This window comes from Trichoderma harzianum, assembly GCF_003025095.1.
Source record: "Trichoderma harzianum CBS 226.95 unplaced genomic scaffold M431scaffold_14, whole genome shotgun sequence".
Classification (NCBI taxonomy): Eukaryota; Fungi; Ascomycota; class Sordariomycetes; order Hypocreales; family Hypocreaceae; genus Trichoderma; species Trichoderma harzianum.
Genome location: NW_020209262.1, coordinates 209,436 through 228,432, shown reverse-complemented (window position 1 = coordinate 228,432; position 18,997 = coordinate 209,436). Strand labels below are relative to the sequence as shown.

The following is an 18,997-nucleotide window of genomic DNA, read 5'->3' as shown; positions in this document are numbered from 1 at the left end:
TGTCTTGTGTTGTGTGTTGTGTGATGTCGGCGCCTTGTCTACCAATATCAAGCAGGAGGATGCAGGAGCCGAGACAGGGACCTCTTGGACTGCATGTGCCATGCTCCAACCAAGCGGGAGTGGCAGGGAGTCAATAGATGCAGAACAGAGACGGGAGAAGTTGCGCAAACAAAGCGCGAATACTCTCGTACGTCGTTGTGAGTCAATGGCGCTGGCACCTCGGGATTGGAAATAGTCACGACAGTCGATCACTCGTACGAGTGCCGCGCCGATTATCTTCAGTATAAGGTTATCCTGCTTTTAGTCTTTTAGCTTTGGTTCGGATGCTATCCAGGTCCTTTCTTGTATTACATGAGTTTTCTGGCTGGCAGCATGTTTAAATCTCAGATCCGATAGACCATTTTATTCAATTGCATCCGTATGGACAGCTTCTGGCAGGGGGCAGAGAAACTCCGCTCTTCAATTATCCAATTATCATAGGGGTAAACCACCGACTCCGTAATGGTAAAATGCAGCAAATTGGGTTAAAAAATTTTCTTACCCAAGCTGGCACCGAGTATTACACATGCTCCGTACCTTGTCGTGTCTGTCTTGGCTCTGCACCCTCAGAGAAAACCCCCGTCTGTTCCTGGGGCGAGGTTCAGGTAGTAGCTAGAGCCACGACTTAAAATAACCGCAAGGCGAGAGTCGCATTGCCCCAATAGGCTATAGTGGCAGCTTCAGGTTACCTAGATGCTACTGCTTGTCCCCATCAGCAGTCGGGGATGCCGGCGTCAGGCGGGCGGCATCGGTGATGCGAACTAGGATCGATCATGGCCAAAGCAGCAGCTCGCAGAGGCAACCTGAAAAGGGCATTCCGAAAGGGAAAAAAGAGCCTCTATGGAGGACAACAGAAGAGCACATCGCCACCCTTGCGCATATATACGAAATGTACGTGGAGATATTGGTTAAATGTCGATCTTGCAACTCTGTATGTACATGTAGCTGGTCCCGTGCTCATGCCATGGGCGAATCGACTTACATGTACTTACATCCGATGCGGTGATACAATCGACATGGCCCTCTTTTTTTCTTTCCCATGAGGGCACTTGCGGATGCTCCCCACTTTGCACCAGCATCCAAAACCTGAGCCAGGGGAGCCTTGGCCGCAGAAGCTTGCAATATTGGCATCAGATGGAGCCCGAGTACTCCATACAGACGAGAAGCGAGAGTTACGGGCAAGCGACTTGTAACAGGTACGAGTACGTGTCTACTGAGTATGGAGCATCGGCGTTTAGATTCCTGGTAGGGAAATTGACATGCAGCACGAATCTCACAAGCGAAGGAAAAATAGAAGGACGCCTTGTGTATGCGAGAACACGATGGATATTACATATCAACCAGCTTTCGACATGGAATCACAGGCTCTGGTGGTGTCACGTTGTGCAGGTGCCCATCAGAGCTATGCTCGGCACTTGAATCCTCTCCAAAAGCCGGACACAAAACCAAAAAGAAGTGAAAAACACTCGTCGTCCTCTTTGTCTATGTAACAGGTTGGATCACATCACACCACATGCACGACATCCCGCAGCTCGTCTCCTCACTGTGAGATGCAAACTAACGCCTGGGCACTCCCCTTTCTCCCCAATTCAATGCAGCGCCCATTCAGCTTTTGTGCAGGCCCGGTTCCACGGCCACCTCGGGCCGCCACCTGGTCCAACCCACATCGACTGCCCTAGGCCCCATCGTCATCTCAAGAGGGCCTTGGCTGGGCAGCATGAGGTGCCGGAATGCTGCGAGGGGAAAAGAGCCTGAGCAGTGCCGAAGTTGTCGATTGGCGTGTGAGGTGAGCCTTGCTTCGCCCATCTGCTCGGCCTCAATGGTTTACTTTGGTGGCCTCTTTCTTTGCTCCTCGCCTGCTGGCACCACCTCCATCATCCGACAAAAGAGCTGCGGGTGCTTTGTGCCAGAGCCCTCCAACCCCATGATGAATCCACCACCCATCCATCCACTTCACTTCCCCCCTGTTAGCTCTCTCCGACTCGCTTCTTCTGTACCAGAGGTGTTAGCGCTGCGAGACGACGACGGAGAGGGGTGAATGCAGAAGTTCAGAGGGTAGAGCAAAAGGTGGGAAAAGCATAATTGCGGCGCCAGCTCCTCGTTGCAAGCCTCTTGCGGACGCCATCGTCGGCCGTCGTCAAGCTTCTCCATGTTGTGAGACGACTTCTGCAATTACATGCTTCCCCTCTCTTGGTCTCTTTGGAACATCTCCACTTCTCCCAGCGACGGCCAGCCTATCCGGATCGCCTAGCCCGGTATCTGCTTTTAGTTCACACGGTATGGCCAAGTACTCCGTGGGCGCTCTTGGAGTTGCTGGAGTCTGTGCCTCTGAAATTAACCTCCAGCTTGTGGTAGCGGTATCCGTCTCGACTCAGAGCTGAGAGCCGGACAACTTTGAGTGTTTGTACATGTCAAGTGGCCCTGGTACAGCCAAGTACCAGCCTGCTTTTATGCTCTCAGTCTCTCTCTCTTCTCTTTCTCTTTGCTGCTCCACGGCTTGCGTTCTTTGTATAAGACAGACAACGGAGAGACAAGCAGCATCTGCTCGACATTTTTACAAGAGTACGGAGTAAATATAGTAGGTAATAAATACCTAGGTATACGAGTAGTAATGGCATGGCATGGCAAAACTTTCACACAACCCATGCAGCCCACCCCATCAAATCTCATCAAATTCTTGCTCCTGGCTCCCTGCATCTGCCGCAATTCAATTCCCCTTGTGCAGCAATTGCTACGGTACCTGGCAGTTCGTACTTGTTCCAGCGCGTGCCCCGTGCGTTTGGCGGCATCCAGGGGGCCCCCCTTAGCGCTCAAGCCCCCAGTGGCCGCTATGCAGCAGCGCTCTGCAGTGCTGCGACCCTCCTCTACCCCAAACGGTCAAGACGGTCTCTAGCAAAAGTTAGACCTGCAGAGGTACTTCGGGGTACTCCGGACCCCATAAAGTTACAGCGGCCGTCCTCGTCCACGCCACTGACTGCTGGGGGAACTTCGTCTCTCCACCGGTTGAAAACGTCGACGCTTGCGCCGGCTTCTGTCGCGAAGCTCTTGACCTTCCCCCACCTGCTCTACTGTACAAACCGCGACGCCTTCAGAGCTCAAGTGACTTGGACTTTTCTACCTTTTGCCGCATCCTGAAACTTGTTCCCTTTCAACCCTTTCAACCATCTCGTCCCCCCCCAAAACTCGACCCGCTACGAGAATCGCCATCCCCTCGATTGCTCGTTCGTGCTCGTGCTCGATCCTTTGTCTCCCGCCTGCAGAGGAGCTCACAAAGTACAGTCAAGACAGACAGCTTTGCGCTGGCGTCGTGCGTTGTCAGCCGTCGCTGCGCTTGGATTGGCGAGTCCCGGGGCCTCTAGCAGGAGAATCATGGGCCTCGACTGGCACAAGGCGCTTCTCCAGCTCTAGCAACGCAACACCATTGCCTCCCCTTCATCTGCCGTTCGCTCGCCATTTCCAGCGGCTGCGGATGCGTGCAAGGCCGGAGCACATCTCGCCTGGTTCCCTCCTTACAGCCACAACCACAATCCCTGCCTCCCATCGTCTCACGCTCTTGTCTCTTCAAGGTTCTCTCTTGTCTTGTCTCGTCTCTCTTTCGGGTTCTGTTCTGGTTTAGACGCGCCGGCTTTAGAAGTTGCTATACCCTCGGATATTGTCCCTCTTCCTCCTGCTTCCTCGCCTTCTTTTTAATCAATCGACCGCCCAACCGTCACTGCGGCACCCAACCAGAACCACCAACTGCCGCGACACCACCGACGCACGGCAGTCTTTCGCCACCAGAAAACCCTTCATCGGCCTGTCGCGTCCCATCCAGTCGATCTCATCCTCGTCACCTCTTTTTTTCCACCTTTTAGAGCTTCTTTTTTTCCATTTGATTCCCCACATAGACCGTACCTGACTTTGTTACTGGTGAGTGGAATCTCCTTTGAGCCTCAGCTGGCATCGAACCAGTCCCAACGCCCCCCCGCAACTCTACGCACCTGCGGCAACCTAAGCGGCTGCAAAGACACTTCGTCGCTCAGATCGGAACCGTCCATGAGGCGAACGGCCCCGTCATTGCGCGCGCCTCTTCTTTTTGCATCTGCTGGGCTGCCCGAATTACATCATTCGCCGAGATTCGGGTGCTGTGGTCGTTCGAGACATCTCGCCATGCTTGCATGGGTTGGGCTTATCTGTGTTTTGGATTGATGCGCTAACAACCCGGCAGTTTACTTTCTTTTTCGAATTTCTTCTTCAAGAGCCATCCGTATACTAAACTCGCAATCCTTCGTTCCGACGTTCTCCCTCTCGGGTCTACATTCTCTTGGTTGGCATTTTTTGCCCAGAAGACCTCACGTGCTGAACCACTTCGGCTGATACCCCGACTCTTTCCGCTCTACATCGCCATCTGGGCATTGGACTGTCTCCCATCAATATCGGTATCCTGCATTCTTTACCTTTGGAGAAGAAATAAGCACTCGCAAAAAGCAAGTCTTGGTACTTGGTCGAAATACTCGAAATTAGGCCTGTCGAACAGTATTGCCTTTCCCAATCGATCATGAGTTCAAGCTCAATCAAGAACGGATCATCGTCGAGGTTGACCCAGGCGCCATCCAACCAGTCTCTGCTACTGGAGAAGGTGAATGCTAGGACATCGACCCCAGATTCCGAAGCGCTAGCAAGCTCCGAAGACGAAGGCGATCACCGCCACGAAGCATCTCAATCCCTTGCGCAGCCCGTGAAGCCTGTTCGCCGGGCCTCTTGGTTGAACGATACATCTGCACCTCTCAGCCGACCTCGGAAGGGATCATTTGCGAGCAATTCAATGTCTCCCACCACATCACACCCCAGCACCCCGTCCATCGAAACTGGGGCGAGTGCTTGGGGATCTCATTCTACTTCTTCCGTCATGGCCCGCGCCCCTGGCTCAAACTTCCCCTGGGGGACTGGCATCTGGAATAACGATCGGAAAGATCCTCCGGCAAGGCTCAGTGAGGTTCTTCCATCTCCCACTTCGACAGTCCCTCCTGGGGCAGGAAGCAACTCCTTCTTTGGCCCAGATCCTTCTGGCCTAACCCCAACTTCCTCTGCAGCTCGCGAACCGGGCACCAACTCGCAGATTCCCTTTCCCATTCCGCTGCACCCTACACCAAAAACTTACCGTTCGCAGTCGTATTCTGCTGGACAATTGGATCCTGAGACGTCACCCGGCTCTGGCATGAGCTCTTCCACCGTCATTGGCCGAGCCCGCTATCCTACTCTCCAACACCGACCATCACGGCCTAGCATGCTCAGTGAGATGGCGAGTGATGGAACCATGCTTGGAAAAGTCAAGGAGGTGGAAGACGATGACGACGAGAACTCCTCTGAATCGCTTCAAGGCTCGTTCCATCAGAGTGCCGAGTCCAAGACTATCGAAATGCTTGCGCGAGAGAATGCCATGCTCAGACAGCAACAACAACAGCAACAGCAGCAACAGCAGCAACAGCAGCAGCAATACGGTTCTAGAATTCGACAACGTGGCGCTCCCGGATCCTACCATGGCAACGGATACCCTCTTCGCGAGTATGTTCCCGAGGAGGGAGAATATGCCATCGATGAGCTCGACGAAACGAATGACGGCGAAGCCATGGCCAGACGAGCCACTGATAGGAGAATGAGCGAGTTTGGTACCACCGGACCGTATCGCGGCCCTATGGGCTTTGAGCAACGCAAAGAAATGCCCTCCTTGAAAAAGGCTCTCTGGTCCAGCTCCCCGAGCTTCTTTGCAAACGACTTTTCTCAGAGCAGACGCCACTCCTTCGCCAACATGCCCACACGACAGGGCTCTATCAGCTCGATTGCCGATTCTGTGGCTACGTTGGAGGCACCTAATCCTGATAATCAGCTCAACCAGGGGTACCCATCACCATTAGGATATTCAGACAACGCAGCTTTTGGAAGCTCAAGCAATGGTGAGTCTCGAGCCGAGACACTTAATCGGGGTAACAATATTGACAATCTTCTTGCAGCCAATTTCTTCCCCGGAAGCAGCAACATGGCTGGCTCTATCCCCTCGGCATTTGGCAACCCCTACATGTCCCAGTATGGAATGCACAACCAATTCTCGAATCGTCCACCGTCCCCTCATCGCAGCGTGTACAGTGTGGGCCAGCCAAGACACAATCAGCTTCTGCATGTCGTCCTATTCAAGTGTGCTAGGGCAGACGTATTTTACATCCAGGAAGGAACTGGACTCACCGTCAAGCCTGGCGACTTGGTCATTGTAGAGGCCGATCGAGGCACTGACCTGGGAACCGTTGCACGCGACAATGTCGATTGGCAGACAGCCAAGGAGCTCAAGGAGCATTATGCAGAGGAGCAATACAAGTGGTTGATGATGTATTCCCAAAACGCAGCTGCTGCTCAGGAAGGCTCTGGTGCCGGCCTCTTGGCTTCGTCCAATGGCCTCCAGGGCAGCGCCATTGGCGGCATGGGACCGCCAAATCAGCACCACATGCAGGAGCCAAGCGCCGGTGAGCTGCGCCCAAAGCTCATCAAGCGGCTTGCTCAGAACCACGAGATCCATTCTCTGCGGGATAAAGAAGGCCAAGAGGCCAAGGCAAAAAGAGTGTGCATGCAAAAGGTGAAGGAGCATGGTCTTAACATGGAAATTCTCGACGCTGAATTCCAAATGTGAGTTGCACTACATTTTATGGTGTTAATGACGTGTAAACTGACTGAAATCACTAGGGACTGGAAGAAGTTGACCTTTTACTACTTTGCCGATTCTTACATTAATTTCAACTCGCTTGTCACGGACCTCTTCAAGATTTACAAGACTCGCATCTGGATGTCTGCGATCAACCCGGCCTCATTTGCTAGTCCCACTCTGGGAATCCAGGCTCCTAGCGGAGTTGGACCAGGTGCTGTTGGCGTTGGCCGTGGTGCAAACGCAAACGAGCGTCGCCAGAATCCAGTCTCGCAACAGGAACAGCAATCCCAGGTCTTTGCAGGCGCCGCGCAAGGTCGGGGACTGCGATCTGGCTATGCTCAGCCTCAGCTGGCTGCGGATAGGCAGGCCCCTTCGGCCACCGGATTCCCGCCTTCCAACTACGCATATGGCTCTGCAGGTGCCTTTGGAAATGCGCGAATGAATGGCGGTGCCTACACCTTGGGCATTAACCAGGGCATTGATCCCTTTGCCAGCGCCGGATTCCCTCAGTCGGGTGACCTGCAATCGATCCGCCAACGATTTCCCACCTCTCAAACCATGCCGTCTCCTGGGCCGCACTCCCAAGGCGTGACTGCAATCTCACCCTCCAACGAATGGACCGCTAGCTTCCAAGGTCTTTCGCTCAACACTCACTAAATCCAGGACGGCAGAAATTGGACGAATTATAGCATGATTAGACTACAACACTCGCTTTCTTATTTTTTGGGCGCCTCGATTGCTACACTCTTAAAGGATATTGAACGATAATGAAAGAACAAAAGAAGACAAAATATTTCTTTTCGCAGTATGCCTATCATCAGTTTTACTCTATTTTATTTTTTTCGTCATCCGGTGGCGGCGGTGGCCATTTTGAAGACCACACGGGCGACACCGAGTTCGTGCTGGAAAGGAGCCTCAGTGCAAGGCTCCTCTCGACCGTCATTACCTCTTGAACATCTTTTTTGCTATATACACACACATATATATACATATTATCCCTCTACGACTCTGGTACGGATTACGGGTTTGGCTACTGGACATGCGAGATCGAAGAATGGAGAATGGGTATGGTTTTGCTTTCGCTTCCATCGGCTGAGAATATAGACAGAGAGACCTGAGTTAACGCATGCATGCTGTAACTAATACACAATCAAAAAAGGGAAACGGATTGGGTATGGCTAATGTCATGTACGACAAGAAACTTGTTGATTTTTGTTTTTGATTTCTTTTTCTTGATGCTTTTTTTCTTCTCTTTTTTGTCGCTCTCTCTCGACAAATATCATTCTATTCATATTAGTATTTTTACTTTTATTCTACAGAATCTGGACTGCATTAGTACTTGTTTGTATTTTGGGTTTGGGAAATTGTACGTTTGAGACAAAATTATGATTTGTTTTTGAGACTAAATTGACGATTGAGGGCATATATATTGTTATTATTATTTCTCCGAATGACTCTTTGAGTGACCACGTGCATGATCTGTTGCTTCTTTTGAGAGCCTAATTGCAGAGAGGCATGGAGGCAAGCATCTAGGATGCGCTCAAAACGGATGCTTCACTGCACCACTACCTCTCTCTTTCTATATATAATGCTGCAGTTATGAAGCAGCCAGTCTAAAACAATTATTTCATCTTTTGGACGACGAATTTACATGTACAGATGTACTATACAAGGTACACCGTCATGTGGCTTCCTCAGGCGGGCATTCTTCAACAGGAGGAAGGAGCGACGTCGGTGTTCAACGACCTCTGCGTTTCAATTCTGGAGCCGCATTGTCTTCTCTTTTTGCCAAATCTCGTCTTTCCATCAAGTCACTGCAAAGATTTCAACCCCCAGCCTATTGAGCGGTAATTTTTTCTCCTTGATTATTGTGCATTTCTTCCTTCTTTGTACTCGAGATGCCTGCGAAGACAAGGAAGAGGAAGGCGTCTGAAGAGGGTAGGTGGCTATGAGTGGGCTTGTGCGATTTAGAGTTGCATATGGATAGCTGACTTTGATGTCCTTAGAGGTGGATGAAGTTGAAGAAATTCTTCAACCTGCAAAGAAGACAGGTCGTACTGCGCGAGCAAAGCCTAGGTAAGACGGCGGCTTGGAATAATATGTGCGAGTTGGACTGGTATTGATCGATGCGAACAGCAATCGAGCCGCCAATAGCACTTTGAAGAAATCAAAGTCAGCTTCGTCTTCTGCGAAGAGCGCAAAGAATGAGATTCGGCGAAACGCAGATAGCTTGCTCCGCATGATTGAGGACCAGTACAACAACGCTCGGTGGGTTTTCATGTACACATGTTTGAGCCTTTTTGAATTCTAACGAGAAGTGGTATTCAATAGATCTGGAATTACTGGAAATAACTCGTTGAGCTCCAAGATTTCTGCTATTCTGCAAGATGGTCTCGATACACAGAGCGTTATATATCAACAGTCGCACAGTCGTATCAAAACCTTACAGCATACCCTAGATGAGTACGAAACGGTCAATCGAGACTCGATCAAGGTCAAGAAGCCCATTGAAGGAGCCCAATGGGAACAAGACGCAAAAGATGTCGCCGAGGTGGATAAGAAGGCAACAGATATTTTGATACAGACGTTAAATGGATTGGTCATTTCTGGAGAACATGCTAAATCGCTAAGATCATCACGTTCTGGAGATGATATCGAACAGGTAGCTTGGCGGTGGATTGAAAGCGGAATTCCACCCGCAGATGATACATGGGGATCGAGTGCACGAGAAACTTTGAAGGCTTTTGTGGGAGTTGCAAAGCTGCTTTTGTAATCTAAATGATACGCACTTTAGGCATTTACAGCCCATATCTGGTGATTTGCTGCGGCAGTTGGCAATGAACGTTTTACACAGAGTAGAGAGAGAATCCGATATGATTGGAAGCCCAATATTACTGGGTACTCGATGGCTCCACACCCTCACCTCGTTAACCTCGCGGTGAATTCTCATGCTCACCTTGATGACTCAGCACCTTCCAGTAGCTTAATTTTCCATCAAAAATTGGGCACGAGGGCTCTGAGGGGCAAGTCCTATCACGCTAGCACTAGAACAAGCCTAGCGCATCGCTTAACCCACAAACAGGCCCTTGAATTTTCAATGTCGTTTTCGGTTTTGCAGCCTCCTCCTCCGAAATTTTGACATCCTCTTGATCAACCTCCTTCAACTAACCCTCGGCAGGAAAATTTCTGACCTCAAGCCGGTTCGTCCTCTCCCCCCTTCTCTGCCCTTGAGCAATATCAATTCTTCGTCTTCAATTGAGGAAAAAGAAGAAGAAGAACAAGTTCGCAAAGAAAGCTAACATCGTCGTCGTCGTCGCCGCACAGCCAAAATGGGTGCCCTCAAGTATGTCGAAGAGCTCCAGAAGAAGAAGCAGTCCGACCTGGTCCGCTTCCTTCTCCGCGTGCGCTGCTGGGAAGTACGTTGCCACCACTCCGAATAGCTACACACAAACACACAAAATCCCGAGACGATGAAATATACGTTCTCCTTTGTGGACTTGGGCGGGCTGGATTTTGAGGTCGAGGCAGTTTTGGGAAAGACTTTCATTGATGGGTCTAAAATTTTTCTCTACTCTCTTTTTCTGGCCGGTCTCCCTTTTCCCAGTCCTGGGATGGGGGATCTCGTGTCGAGGTTTTTTTTCTTGGAATACAGAAAAAAATCTTGCACTGCTGGTTCTTGGTTTGCCTGAAAAACGGCAAACTGAGACTACAGAAGAGAGATGCCAAGAGAAAAATTGAGACTCGTCTTCGTGATATCCCCTTTGCTGCCAACACCTTCACTTTCCCTCCCCTTGTCTTTGCTATACACTCGTTGAACATATGCTGAGAGTGCATCAATATAGTACCGTCAATTGAACGTTATCCACCGCGCCTCCCGCCCTTCGCGCCCCGACAAGGCCCGCCGTCTCGGCTACAAGGCCAAGCAGGGCTACGTTATCTACCGCGTGCGTGTCCGCCGTGGTGGTCGCAAGCGCCCTGCCCCCAAGGGTGCCACCTATGGTACGTTTTTTCTCTCTCTTGAGATCTCTTCTTCTTGACGGACTTTTTTGTACTGACCGGGGATTCGTGTGTGATCAACAGGCAAGCCCACCAACCAGGGTATCAACCAGCTCAAGTACCAGCGCTCCCTCAAGGCCACCGCCGAGGAGCGTGTCGGCCGCCGCTGCGCCAACCTGCGCGTCCTCAACTCGTACTGGATCAACCAGGACTCCACCTACAAGTACTACGAGGTCATCCTGGTCGACCCCAGCCACAAGGCCATCCGCATCGACCCCCGCATCAACTGGATCGTCAACCCCGTCCACAAGCACCGCGAGGCCCGCGGCCTCACCGCCACCGGCAAGCGCTCCCGCGGCCTCAACAAGGGCCACCGCTACAACAAGACCACCGCCGGCCGCAGAAAGACCTGGAAGAGACACAACACCCTGTCCCTGTGGCGCTACAGGTAAACGCTCTCCGCCGGAAAGCGGAAGAAGCGTTGATGACGGCCGAGGAGGAGGCGTCGTGGCGGTCCTTCTGGGAGTGTTTCGCGCGAGTCCTCTGGTGTCTTCTTTGTTTGCGGCAGTTTCTTCTTGTTCGGTGTTATTTTGCCTGCAGAAAAGAATCGGCGTGTCTTAGGGGGGAAGAGGGAGGTGATGAAAAAAAAAAAAAGGCCCAAGAGATGCTTCTTTGGTAGTTTTTAAAATGGAAATGGCATGACACTTTCCGATAATAACTCGGAACTGCGATGATATCTCTTTATTTTCTTTTTCCTTATGTAGAAAGCAATTGTGACAACTTCACCGTTCATCATCCTCATGTGCTCCCTCCATTCTCAGCCATCAATTAGGTGCTTTTCGTATACTCATTATGCAACCACTCCATCTCCCCTCTCTCAACATCGTAGCAAAAGCACATAAATCACAGCCCATGATGAAAACATAGAAGAGAGAGGAAAAAATCACATTCAATCCCAAACCCCACGTCAAATTTGAAAAAGAAAAAAGCAAACGAAGTCTTATCTCTAAGTACAGTTTCAGAAGCGAGGACCCAACCTTATAAAACCCCCCAAGGCAATAAAAAAGCCCAATGCCGCAGCTCCATCCAGAAAGCTGCTCAAGTCTTCCATCCCTTCAAATCAACCAAAGTCAAAGCAAAGAAGCTTCAACTGGTTTCACCTCAGTTTGTCTGCTCTCCTCCCTCCCCTCCACATCATACAAGCAAGCACCGTAACCCGCAGATATTTTCGAAGAGATGAATAAAATAGAAACACGCAACAATAAAGAAAAAAAGAGACTAAGAAGAAATTATCCAGCTACCCCAGTTCTACGTAAATTTCGCGACATTACCACTTCATTTCGCCCCCCATAACCCAACCAGTTTGCCATGATCTTTTCCTTTCCACTTTAACCCTTATGAAGCTCCAATATATAGAGTCCAATCTCGTAGTAGTTGGATCAGTCAGCTGCTCCCAATCGAATCGGGCCACTGGCTCCATGCAGTCAATCAGAAATACAAGCCCCATCGGAAGACCCAGTAGAGTCCCCCAAGTGTGGCATACAGTATCGTAGGCTCTGGACGTGTAAAATGGCTGTCTGTCGTGATAAATGACCATTCTTGATCGTAGAACTGCGAACCGTAAAATGAGAATTGAGAAAGCACATCAAATGACAATAGAAGAATCGAAGATGAGAAGAAGTAGAAAAGATTTGTTGCCGACGCCAGTATTGGCAACGACGGGGACAATCCAAGTACAGATACAGACGAGGGTTGGAGCGAGAGCTTGCCTGCCTTTTGCTCTCAGCTCAATGCAGCTTGGAGTACCAGATGGTGTGAACCCAGAAGCCCATTTCGACCCCTGCTTTTTTGTTTGTTTTTTGTTCATAATATACACACAAAGCATTGCGGAAATGCTGTGCTGCTCCGATCTGGAGTTGGCCGTTTCTGAAGGAATAACGCGTCCAGACTTTATGGGCTAGTGAAACAAGAGAAAGAAACGTGAATCGAAATAGAAATGTCATCATCATGACAGTGTCATCACCATGCCGCATGAAGTCGTATTCCACTGAAATGGCCGTAAGTGAATAAAAGAAGAAGAAAAGCACAAGCGGCCGAAGCGTCATTATACAGGCAAATGGTCGAAATAAGAGGATTCAAATAGTTTACACCCAGCGTGCCTCGCCGGCATCCACCGACGTGTTGGAGGAATGTCCCTGGCTATAGCTGCCAGACATCATTTGGTTAAACTGGGGAGGCTGGACAGGGCCGCCCGAGCTAGCTGTTGAAGAAGTTGTCGGCATCGAGACGCTGCTAGTGAAAGGAGGAGGTGCCTGCTGGCGTATGCCTTGGCTTCCAACACTAGGCGTTGCTCCATTGGTATTGTTGCCGTTCGTAGGCAGCACAGGAGTGCCAGAGAGACCTCGGTTGTGGCTTGGTCGTAGCGGGATCTGCCCTTGTGTGTTGTCGGCAGGCGTGACTTGTCCGCTTGAGGCAGCACTTCCGCGGTTATCGTAGGCGGCGATTTTGGCTTGGATACGGCGTCCATAAGGAGTTGTGCGAACCTGTGGAAGGACTGGACGAATGGCCTCGACAAGGCGATATTTTTGATGAGGAGTAGAAAAGTCAAGAGCCGTCTGGATAACGTAGTTGGCAAACGAATCACGGAGGAATCGTTCCATCTCGTTGAGTATCTCCTCGACAATCATGTCCTTGGAAGCAGGTTGAGCGCAGCGCAAGCACTTCTCAATAACATTGGAGCTGAATTTGTGCCGGGAGAGCTGGCTGATACAGCCTTGGAACGTTGCAACAATGGGCTCGGTGAATGTTGGCTCGTTCAGGTCGATGATGTACTGGACAACATAGTTTCCAAACGGATCTTGCACCAGGATACGTGCATGCTCAGTGATGCGCTGAATCAGCCATAGCTTCTGCTGGCCAGTTGCGTGATCGATGCAGCGCTGCAGCACACAGCAGCCATGTCGATGAGTTCCAACCTCGACACAGTTGTTGCCGACGGCATCAAAGATGAACTGCGCGTCAGAAGCGGTGAGCTTGTTAAGGCACTTCTGAATGACGTGGTTGCCGTTGAGATCTTGGATGAGTTCCACAACTCGGAAGCGGAGAGCTTCGATGATGAGATGAACCTGCTGAGGAGTACTAACATACTCAATCATCTTCTGCAAGGCCCTTGTTCCATGCTGGTTGAGAGCGATGCGCACCATGTCTTTGGATGCGTTCTGGATCAAGACAGTTCTTTCGTCGTCATTGCAAAACTCGAGGAGCTTTTGGCACAAATAATTACCAAACGGATCCGTCATGAGCTCGATGACATGCTGATTGGTCTCGAGCCAAATCATGTGAACTTGATCGCCTTCGCGTTCCTCCAGCTTCTTTTGGAGATAGCGGCAGCCGTGCTGGTCCTTGCACAGCTCGTAAATCTGGCCTCGGAACGACTCAAGCGGCATGTTCTGATACCGAGACATCGCTATAGAGAAATAATTAGCACAGGAAATAGGAAGAGGGAAAGATAAACCTGCTGTTGCTGTCCAACGCACCTTCATTGTCAAGTTGTCGACGATGTTGGATGACACGAGCCTGACTATCACGAGGTTGACCATTCTGAGGATATGGCACGTTGCCGTAGGGAGAGTAGCTCTGAGGAGAGTAGCCATTGCCATTGCCATTGCCAGTGCCGTTGAGGTTCATCTGCTGCATCCCAGTGGAGAGCGAGTGAGCCCCATACGAAGGTGGAGAGGTAGTGCTCGGAGAGGTGTAACCATTTGGCTGGTAGAAGCCACCGCCAGAGGAAGTTGCAGGTGCAGTGGCGTGCGGCGTTGCAGTATGAGGAGCCGCAGTGGCCATGGTTGGTCCGAATGGAGCAGCACTTGCTTGGAGGGCTGAGTTGATGGATGGAAACACACCAGCCTGCTCACGGTTGGCGTTGATACCATTGTCGTTGGACAGCTCGCGAGCATGACGGATTGGCATTGCTCCAGCGGGAATGCGACCGATGCTGGCATTGTGGTTATGGAAGTGCTGCTGAGCGTGGTTATTGGCACTGCCGTTCAGGAGAGAAGAACCAGCAGGGTTCTTGACCGTAGGTATATCGTTGGCAGAATAAGAACTCTGGAGTTTGGGGGGCGCGTGGATCGCCTGGGAACCACCAGAGGTCTCATTCGAGCTTTCCGAGATATACTTAAGATCAAGAGAATGACGGATGGACGAAGGGCGGCTTCCAATGTTGCCAGCATCGCCAGTCTGGCTGGTGGAGAGCCCATTAATGGCTGACATGCTGTGCTGGGTGCGATGCCGGTTTACGCTGGTCCTCCAGTTATGAGAGGCCCGCGCTTCAGGGTTGGGTGAGGGCGATAGAGCAAGATCAAGAGCGGCTGACGATGCTGATAGCTAAGGAGGGAATGTTGAGATTAGCAAGATTGAAATTCAATGATGAGAGGACTCTGGCTAGACGAATCACAGATCAAAGTCGGGTTGGATGAAGGTGGTGCAGGATGCAGAAAAGTGAGATGCTAGGGAGGAAGAGAAGAAGAGAAATTGTACAGAAGGAAAGGATAAAAGAGGAGGAGAGCAGGAGAGAAAGAAGAGAACGGGGGGGAGAGGAGAGTTGCAAACGCAAATGCGTGCGAGTGGGCAAGTAACAAAGGAGAGGGCACTGCCAGCTGCCAAGCGCCAGCGGCCAGCTGCCAGCCGCAAGAAGCTGGTGGGTGTAAAAAAAAAAGGCATAGAGAGCATGCCAGAGAAGATCTTCTTTCCTTCTCCAACTGAGATACATTGCAAGAGCAGAACAACAAAAGAACACTTACAATTTGATCGTCACGACGAACAAGCGTGGGAAAGCTGTCGTCAGGAGTGTGTCCCCTAGGTAGGTGGTTGGGCTCGTCGTCACCGAACAAAAACCGTGTGGTGTTGGTCTGATCAAGGTTTAGATCGTAAAATCCATTCCTTGTTCGAGTGACGGGCATTGAGTATCTGTTTGTTCTTCTATTATCAAAGGTTGGGTCAGCAATTGTCAGGTTAACCAGCTGTAAGCAAAGCAATCGCGCAACTTGGTATGCAAGATGGCGGTGGGAGGCGTGCGGGCTTGCAGTCGACTCTGCTCAGCGCAAGAGCTACATCAAGCGCTGGATCCCCGATGCCGACAAACAATGCCAAACAAAATGTTCACAGTCCATTGTCAAACAAGCCGCTCTCCATGTGCGCTGACGATTCTGATGGACACCGGCCCCATTCATGCACCCCAGAGCAAAAGATCACGCGCCGATCAAGCAGCAATATACTCCAAGAGACAACATCACTAGGGCTCTCTACTTACGAATTGGTCGCTCTGTGGCTGCTTGGGTCCTGGCGAACAGCCTCTTCCTTGTCATCATCGTCGCTGTTCCGGCGCGTAGTAGGTACGGATCGTGATGGCATTTGGTTGTCGTCGAACCCGTATCGCTGCTGGAACACGCCAGTAGTGCCAGGAGGCGGAGAGGTCAAAAGCGATCCGGAGCGCGCTGGTCGATTAAACATGGCCGCGGGAGAGGTCAAGCTTGAAGTAGAGTAGCGGTTTGGCCGCGAGAATATGCCAGGAAAGCCATTGTTGGTGCTGGTGTTTCGATACTCGGGAGGCGTTGTCGGTTCGGATTGGTGCCCGGCGAATCTATTCATGTCTTCTTCCATCTGCGCCAGCTCTAGGGCTTCCCGTCGCTGTTGTTGATCTAGCTTTTGCATCTCGACTTCGAAGCGCCGCCTCTGTTCTCGGATCCTCTCATATTCTTGCTTTTTCTTCTCTATCTAAAACGAGGAGATTTAGAGTCAGCCAGGTTTCGCGAATTCAACCATCTTCCTTGCTTCCAAGGGTTTGCCGCGTCCGAATCTAACGGCGCCGGCCGAAACTGGGTGAAGGGGGTGGATGAGAGAGTTTTGCGGCCGAAAGCCATCAAGTTGGAGCAAGGGGGCCACCTACCAATTGGACTTTATGCAATGCCTGCTTCGCATACAGTCAGCCAGCCAATCTCGCATACAAATAGAAAGAGACTTCCTAGTCTACGCGGCGAGCAGCGACAAACAGGGGATTCTCAGCCAGAACTCTGCGACTCACGTTATTATAATCTTGAGCTGCGTCGGGCACGCGGGGGGGAGATGCCAAGGAGTTCATGGAAGACATTGTCGGTACACGCCCCGAGTCCGTCGTAAAGCGGCGAGGCAGGGCGGAGCGCAGATCGTGATTCGCAGGCTGTTGTTGAGGGATGCGAGCGGCGCCGCGAGGAGGTGAGACAAGCGGGTTGATGGACTGCTCGTTCCTCGGCGGCTGCTGAGGGCGGAAGCGCAGATCTTCCATGTTGGGACGGAGGGAAACGAGGGACGGACAGGAATCGTACAGGCCGAATTGGCAGCGCTCGGGACGTCTATCTCGCTGCAGACATGAAGCAGGCAGGGGAAAGTCAGCAAGCTTGTCGTTGTGGACGACAAAGTTAGGGCCAGGCACAAGCCGGCGACGCTGGAGGCGGGGTGGGATAGGGTCAAGGGATTGGACAGTTGACGAGACAAGATGCTCGGTGTTGCAGCCAAGGACAAGGATGAGCCGGTGGATGCCCAGATGGTCTGGGCTGGACTGGGGCCAGCGCGCCAGGCAGGGGTCTGCGTCCAGTTCCCACACGTCGTGCTGCAGGAAGATCAGAGACTCGTTGAGGCCGAGTCGTCATCGCCTGTCTGCATCACGTTGGTGTTGGGTGAGCGAGGCCAAGGCCAAGGCCAGAGCCAGAGCCAAAGCCACGGGCCAGAGCCAGAGCCAAAGCCACGGGCCTGAGCCTGAACCAAATCCAAAGCCACGAGCTAAGGCCCAGCCACGAACCGCCGGTGTATGGAACAGAGGCGTCCAGGGCTGGTGCTACTGCCTGAGAGCAGCAGTTGCTCGTGTACTCCAGCATGGATGGCAAAACGTGCTCGTGCTCGTGTCCTTCGTCTCCCGCATTCCCTTGATAGCGTCTTGGTTGTACGAAGCACCCAGGGCTGAGTGTCGGGTCCAAAGAGCAGGGACAGCAGCAGAAAGCTGGCAACGCCATAGCAGCCCGCATCCCTTTTGTTTTTGACTTGAATCTTTTGGCCAGCTCTTTGTCCGGAGAGGAGATGAAAAAAAAAAAAAAACTGTCCCTCATATCTTGAAACCGCCGCCAGAAAACAGACATCGCCGGCGAAAGGAGGAGAAAAAGGGAAAATCCACGAGCAACGGAATTGATGTCATGGATATAACACTGATGGCTTACGTACCTTGCTGCTTGTAATGGACTAAATGAGACAGTACAAGCGAAAGAATTAATCGTACACAATGTCGGCAATCAATCTGTCGATGGACATAGATGGAGCGGATAGACAAAAGATGAGGAAAGTAGGTGGCCTCAATGCCGCCCGGAAGGGAAATTGAACAAGGAACAAATAGTACAACAGAAGAAACGAAGGTATTGAGATAAGTTATACAAAAAGGGAACAGCCTCAGAAGCTCACGAGGATGGCGATCTGAACTCGGTTCCTCCGTATAATACAAGTCGGGGAGAGAGGGTGAGAGTGGACGTGGGGAAGAGAAGAGAGACAGTGAGAGAATGTGTCTGAGGCACGGAATTCGAGAGAGAGGACATGAAACTATTTGACGGATGGATTTTCTGGGGATCCCGATTTAGGCAAGTGGCGGAGGTCATGACTACAGCAAGTGCTATTGGAAGACTCAACTCCAGGTCCATGCTAGAGCGCTGTTAGAGCCTAGAGGCCCTGAGGTGGCCGGTGGACAGGGCAGGTTTAGTGAGCGCAGGAGGCGACGCCACTGGGCTACAGCGCCAATCAGGCCGCGGCGTCGTTGTTATGCCGGTGAAGGGAAACGATGTGATCCATCGATTGAGCCTGAGGTACTCTGTATTACTTGGTACTTGGTACAGATACAACTCGTGTTGGAATTGCCTTGCTTTCTACGTGGCTGTGGTCCCGGAGCGAGGCAGCAATGCGGCGGTCTAGTTGTCTCCGGTGTAATCTGGGTGTAAAGGGTGTACCGTATGTGCCAGCGTCTGTCTATCTTCTTGGGTCTCGAATATACCTGCGAGCCTATCATTACGCGGCTGAACTCATTAGTAGCACATGGGCCGCTGAGTGCCGTGCAAATCAGGCGTAATTCTCCGGCTTTTGCTAATTGAGATTGCATTTGCTTCCAGATTTAATTTGATTCACTGCTCTGCTCCTCCACTTGGCTCCTTTAAGGTTTTGCTGGACTCAGGGGAAATCCGAAGCCCTCGGAGGCGATGCTAATGGGGAGAAAAAAAT

At 51.4% G+C, this 18,997-nt stretch overlaps 9 protein-coding genes across 9 annotated transcripts; 5 read left to right on the top strand and 4 right to left on the bottom strand.

Annotated features, from left to right (window-relative positions):
- The first annotated feature begins 1,643 nt into the window (after positions 1–1,643).
- Positions 1,644–2,262, top strand: M431DRAFT_251881 (hypothetical protein). Its single transcript, XM_024913793.1, has one exon. It carries the CDS (start codon positions 1,757–1,759, stop codon positions 2,075–2,077), a length of 321 nt encoding a protein of 106 aa, XP_024770060.1. The 5' UTR covers positions 1,644–1,756; the 3' UTR covers positions 2,078–2,262.
- A 2,314-nt stretch (positions 2,263–4,576) lies between these two features.
- On the top strand, positions 4,577–7,369 carry M431DRAFT_95539 (hypothetical protein; the record flags this gene model as incomplete). Its single annotated transcript, XM_024924717.1, has 3 exons — positions 4,577–5,972; positions 6,030–6,693; positions 6,751–7,369. The coding sequence occupies 3 exons, from the start codon at positions 4,577–4,579 to the stop codon at positions 7,367–7,369; spliced, it is 2,679 nt and encodes an 892-aa protein (XP_024770059.1).
- A 429-nt stretch (positions 7,370–7,798) lies between these two features.
- Positions 7,799–8,161, top strand: M431DRAFT_251859 (hypothetical protein). Its single transcript, XM_024913792.1, has one exon. It carries the CDS (start codon positions 7,894–7,896, stop codon positions 8,086–8,088), a length of 195 nt encoding a protein of 64 aa, XP_024770058.1. The 5' UTR covers positions 7,799–7,893; the 3' UTR covers positions 8,089–8,161.
- A 449-nt stretch (positions 8,162–8,610) lies between these two features.
- On the top strand, positions 8,611–9,485 carry M431DRAFT_19814 (hypothetical protein; the record flags this gene model as incomplete). Its single annotated transcript, XM_024913288.1, has 4 exons — positions 8,611–8,650; positions 8,719–8,788; positions 8,849–8,980; positions 9,044–9,485. 4 exons carry the CDS (start codon positions 8,611–8,613, stop codon positions 9,483–9,485), a joined length of 684 nt encoding a protein of 227 aa, XP_024770057.1.
- Positions 9,486–10,041: 556 nt separating this feature from the next.
- Positions 10,042–11,160, top strand: M431DRAFT_95383 (hypothetical protein; the record flags this gene model as incomplete). The annotated part of the gene is made up of 3 exons (XM_024924695.1): positions 10,042–10,128; positions 10,555–10,711; positions 10,793–11,160. 3 exons carry the CDS (start codon positions 10,042–10,044, stop codon positions 11,158–11,160), a joined length of 612 nt encoding a protein of 203 aa, XP_024770056.1.
- Positions 11,161–11,583: 423 nt separating this feature from the next.
- M431DRAFT_251783 (hypothetical protein) lies at positions 11,584–12,722 on the bottom strand. The gene is made up of 3 exons (XM_024913790.1): positions 12,482–12,722; positions 12,040–12,319; positions 11,584–11,986 (listed from the first exon to the last, which is right to left on the bottom strand). The coding sequence occupies exons 1-3, from the start codon at positions 12,591–12,593 to the stop codon at positions 11,839–11,841; spliced, it is 540 nt and encodes a 179-aa protein (XP_024770055.1). The 5' UTR covers positions 12,594–12,722; the 3' UTR covers positions 11,584–11,838.
- Positions 12,723–12,852: 130 nt separating this feature from the next.
- Positions 12,853–15,669, bottom strand: M431DRAFT_95228 (hypothetical protein; the record flags this gene model as incomplete). The annotated part of the gene is made up of 3 exons (XM_024924680.1): positions 12,853–14,174; positions 14,245–14,986; positions 15,511–15,669. 3 exons carry the CDS (start codon positions 15,667–15,669, stop codon positions 12,853–12,855), a joined length of 2,223 nt encoding a protein of 740 aa, XP_024770054.1.
- A 346-nt stretch (positions 15,670–16,015) lies between these two features.
- M431DRAFT_95645 (hypothetical protein) lies at positions 16,016–17,030 on the bottom strand (the record flags this gene model as incomplete). The annotated part of the gene is made up of 3 exons (XM_024924724.1): positions 16,016–16,483; positions 16,656–16,676; positions 16,791–17,030. The coding sequence occupies 3 exons, from the start codon at positions 17,028–17,030 to the stop codon at positions 16,016–16,018; spliced, it is 729 nt and encodes a 242-aa protein (XP_024770053.1).
- A 13-nt stretch (positions 17,031–17,043) lies between these two features.
- M431DRAFT_511944 (hypothetical protein) lies at positions 17,044–17,808 on the bottom strand. Its single transcript, XM_024919764.1, has one exon. The coding sequence runs from the start codon at positions 17,752–17,754 to the stop codon at positions 17,407–17,409; it is 348 nt and encodes a 115-aa protein (XP_024770052.1). The 5' UTR covers positions 17,755–17,808; the 3' UTR covers positions 17,044–17,406.
- Between the last annotated feature and the right edge of the window lie 1,189 nt (positions 17,809–18,997).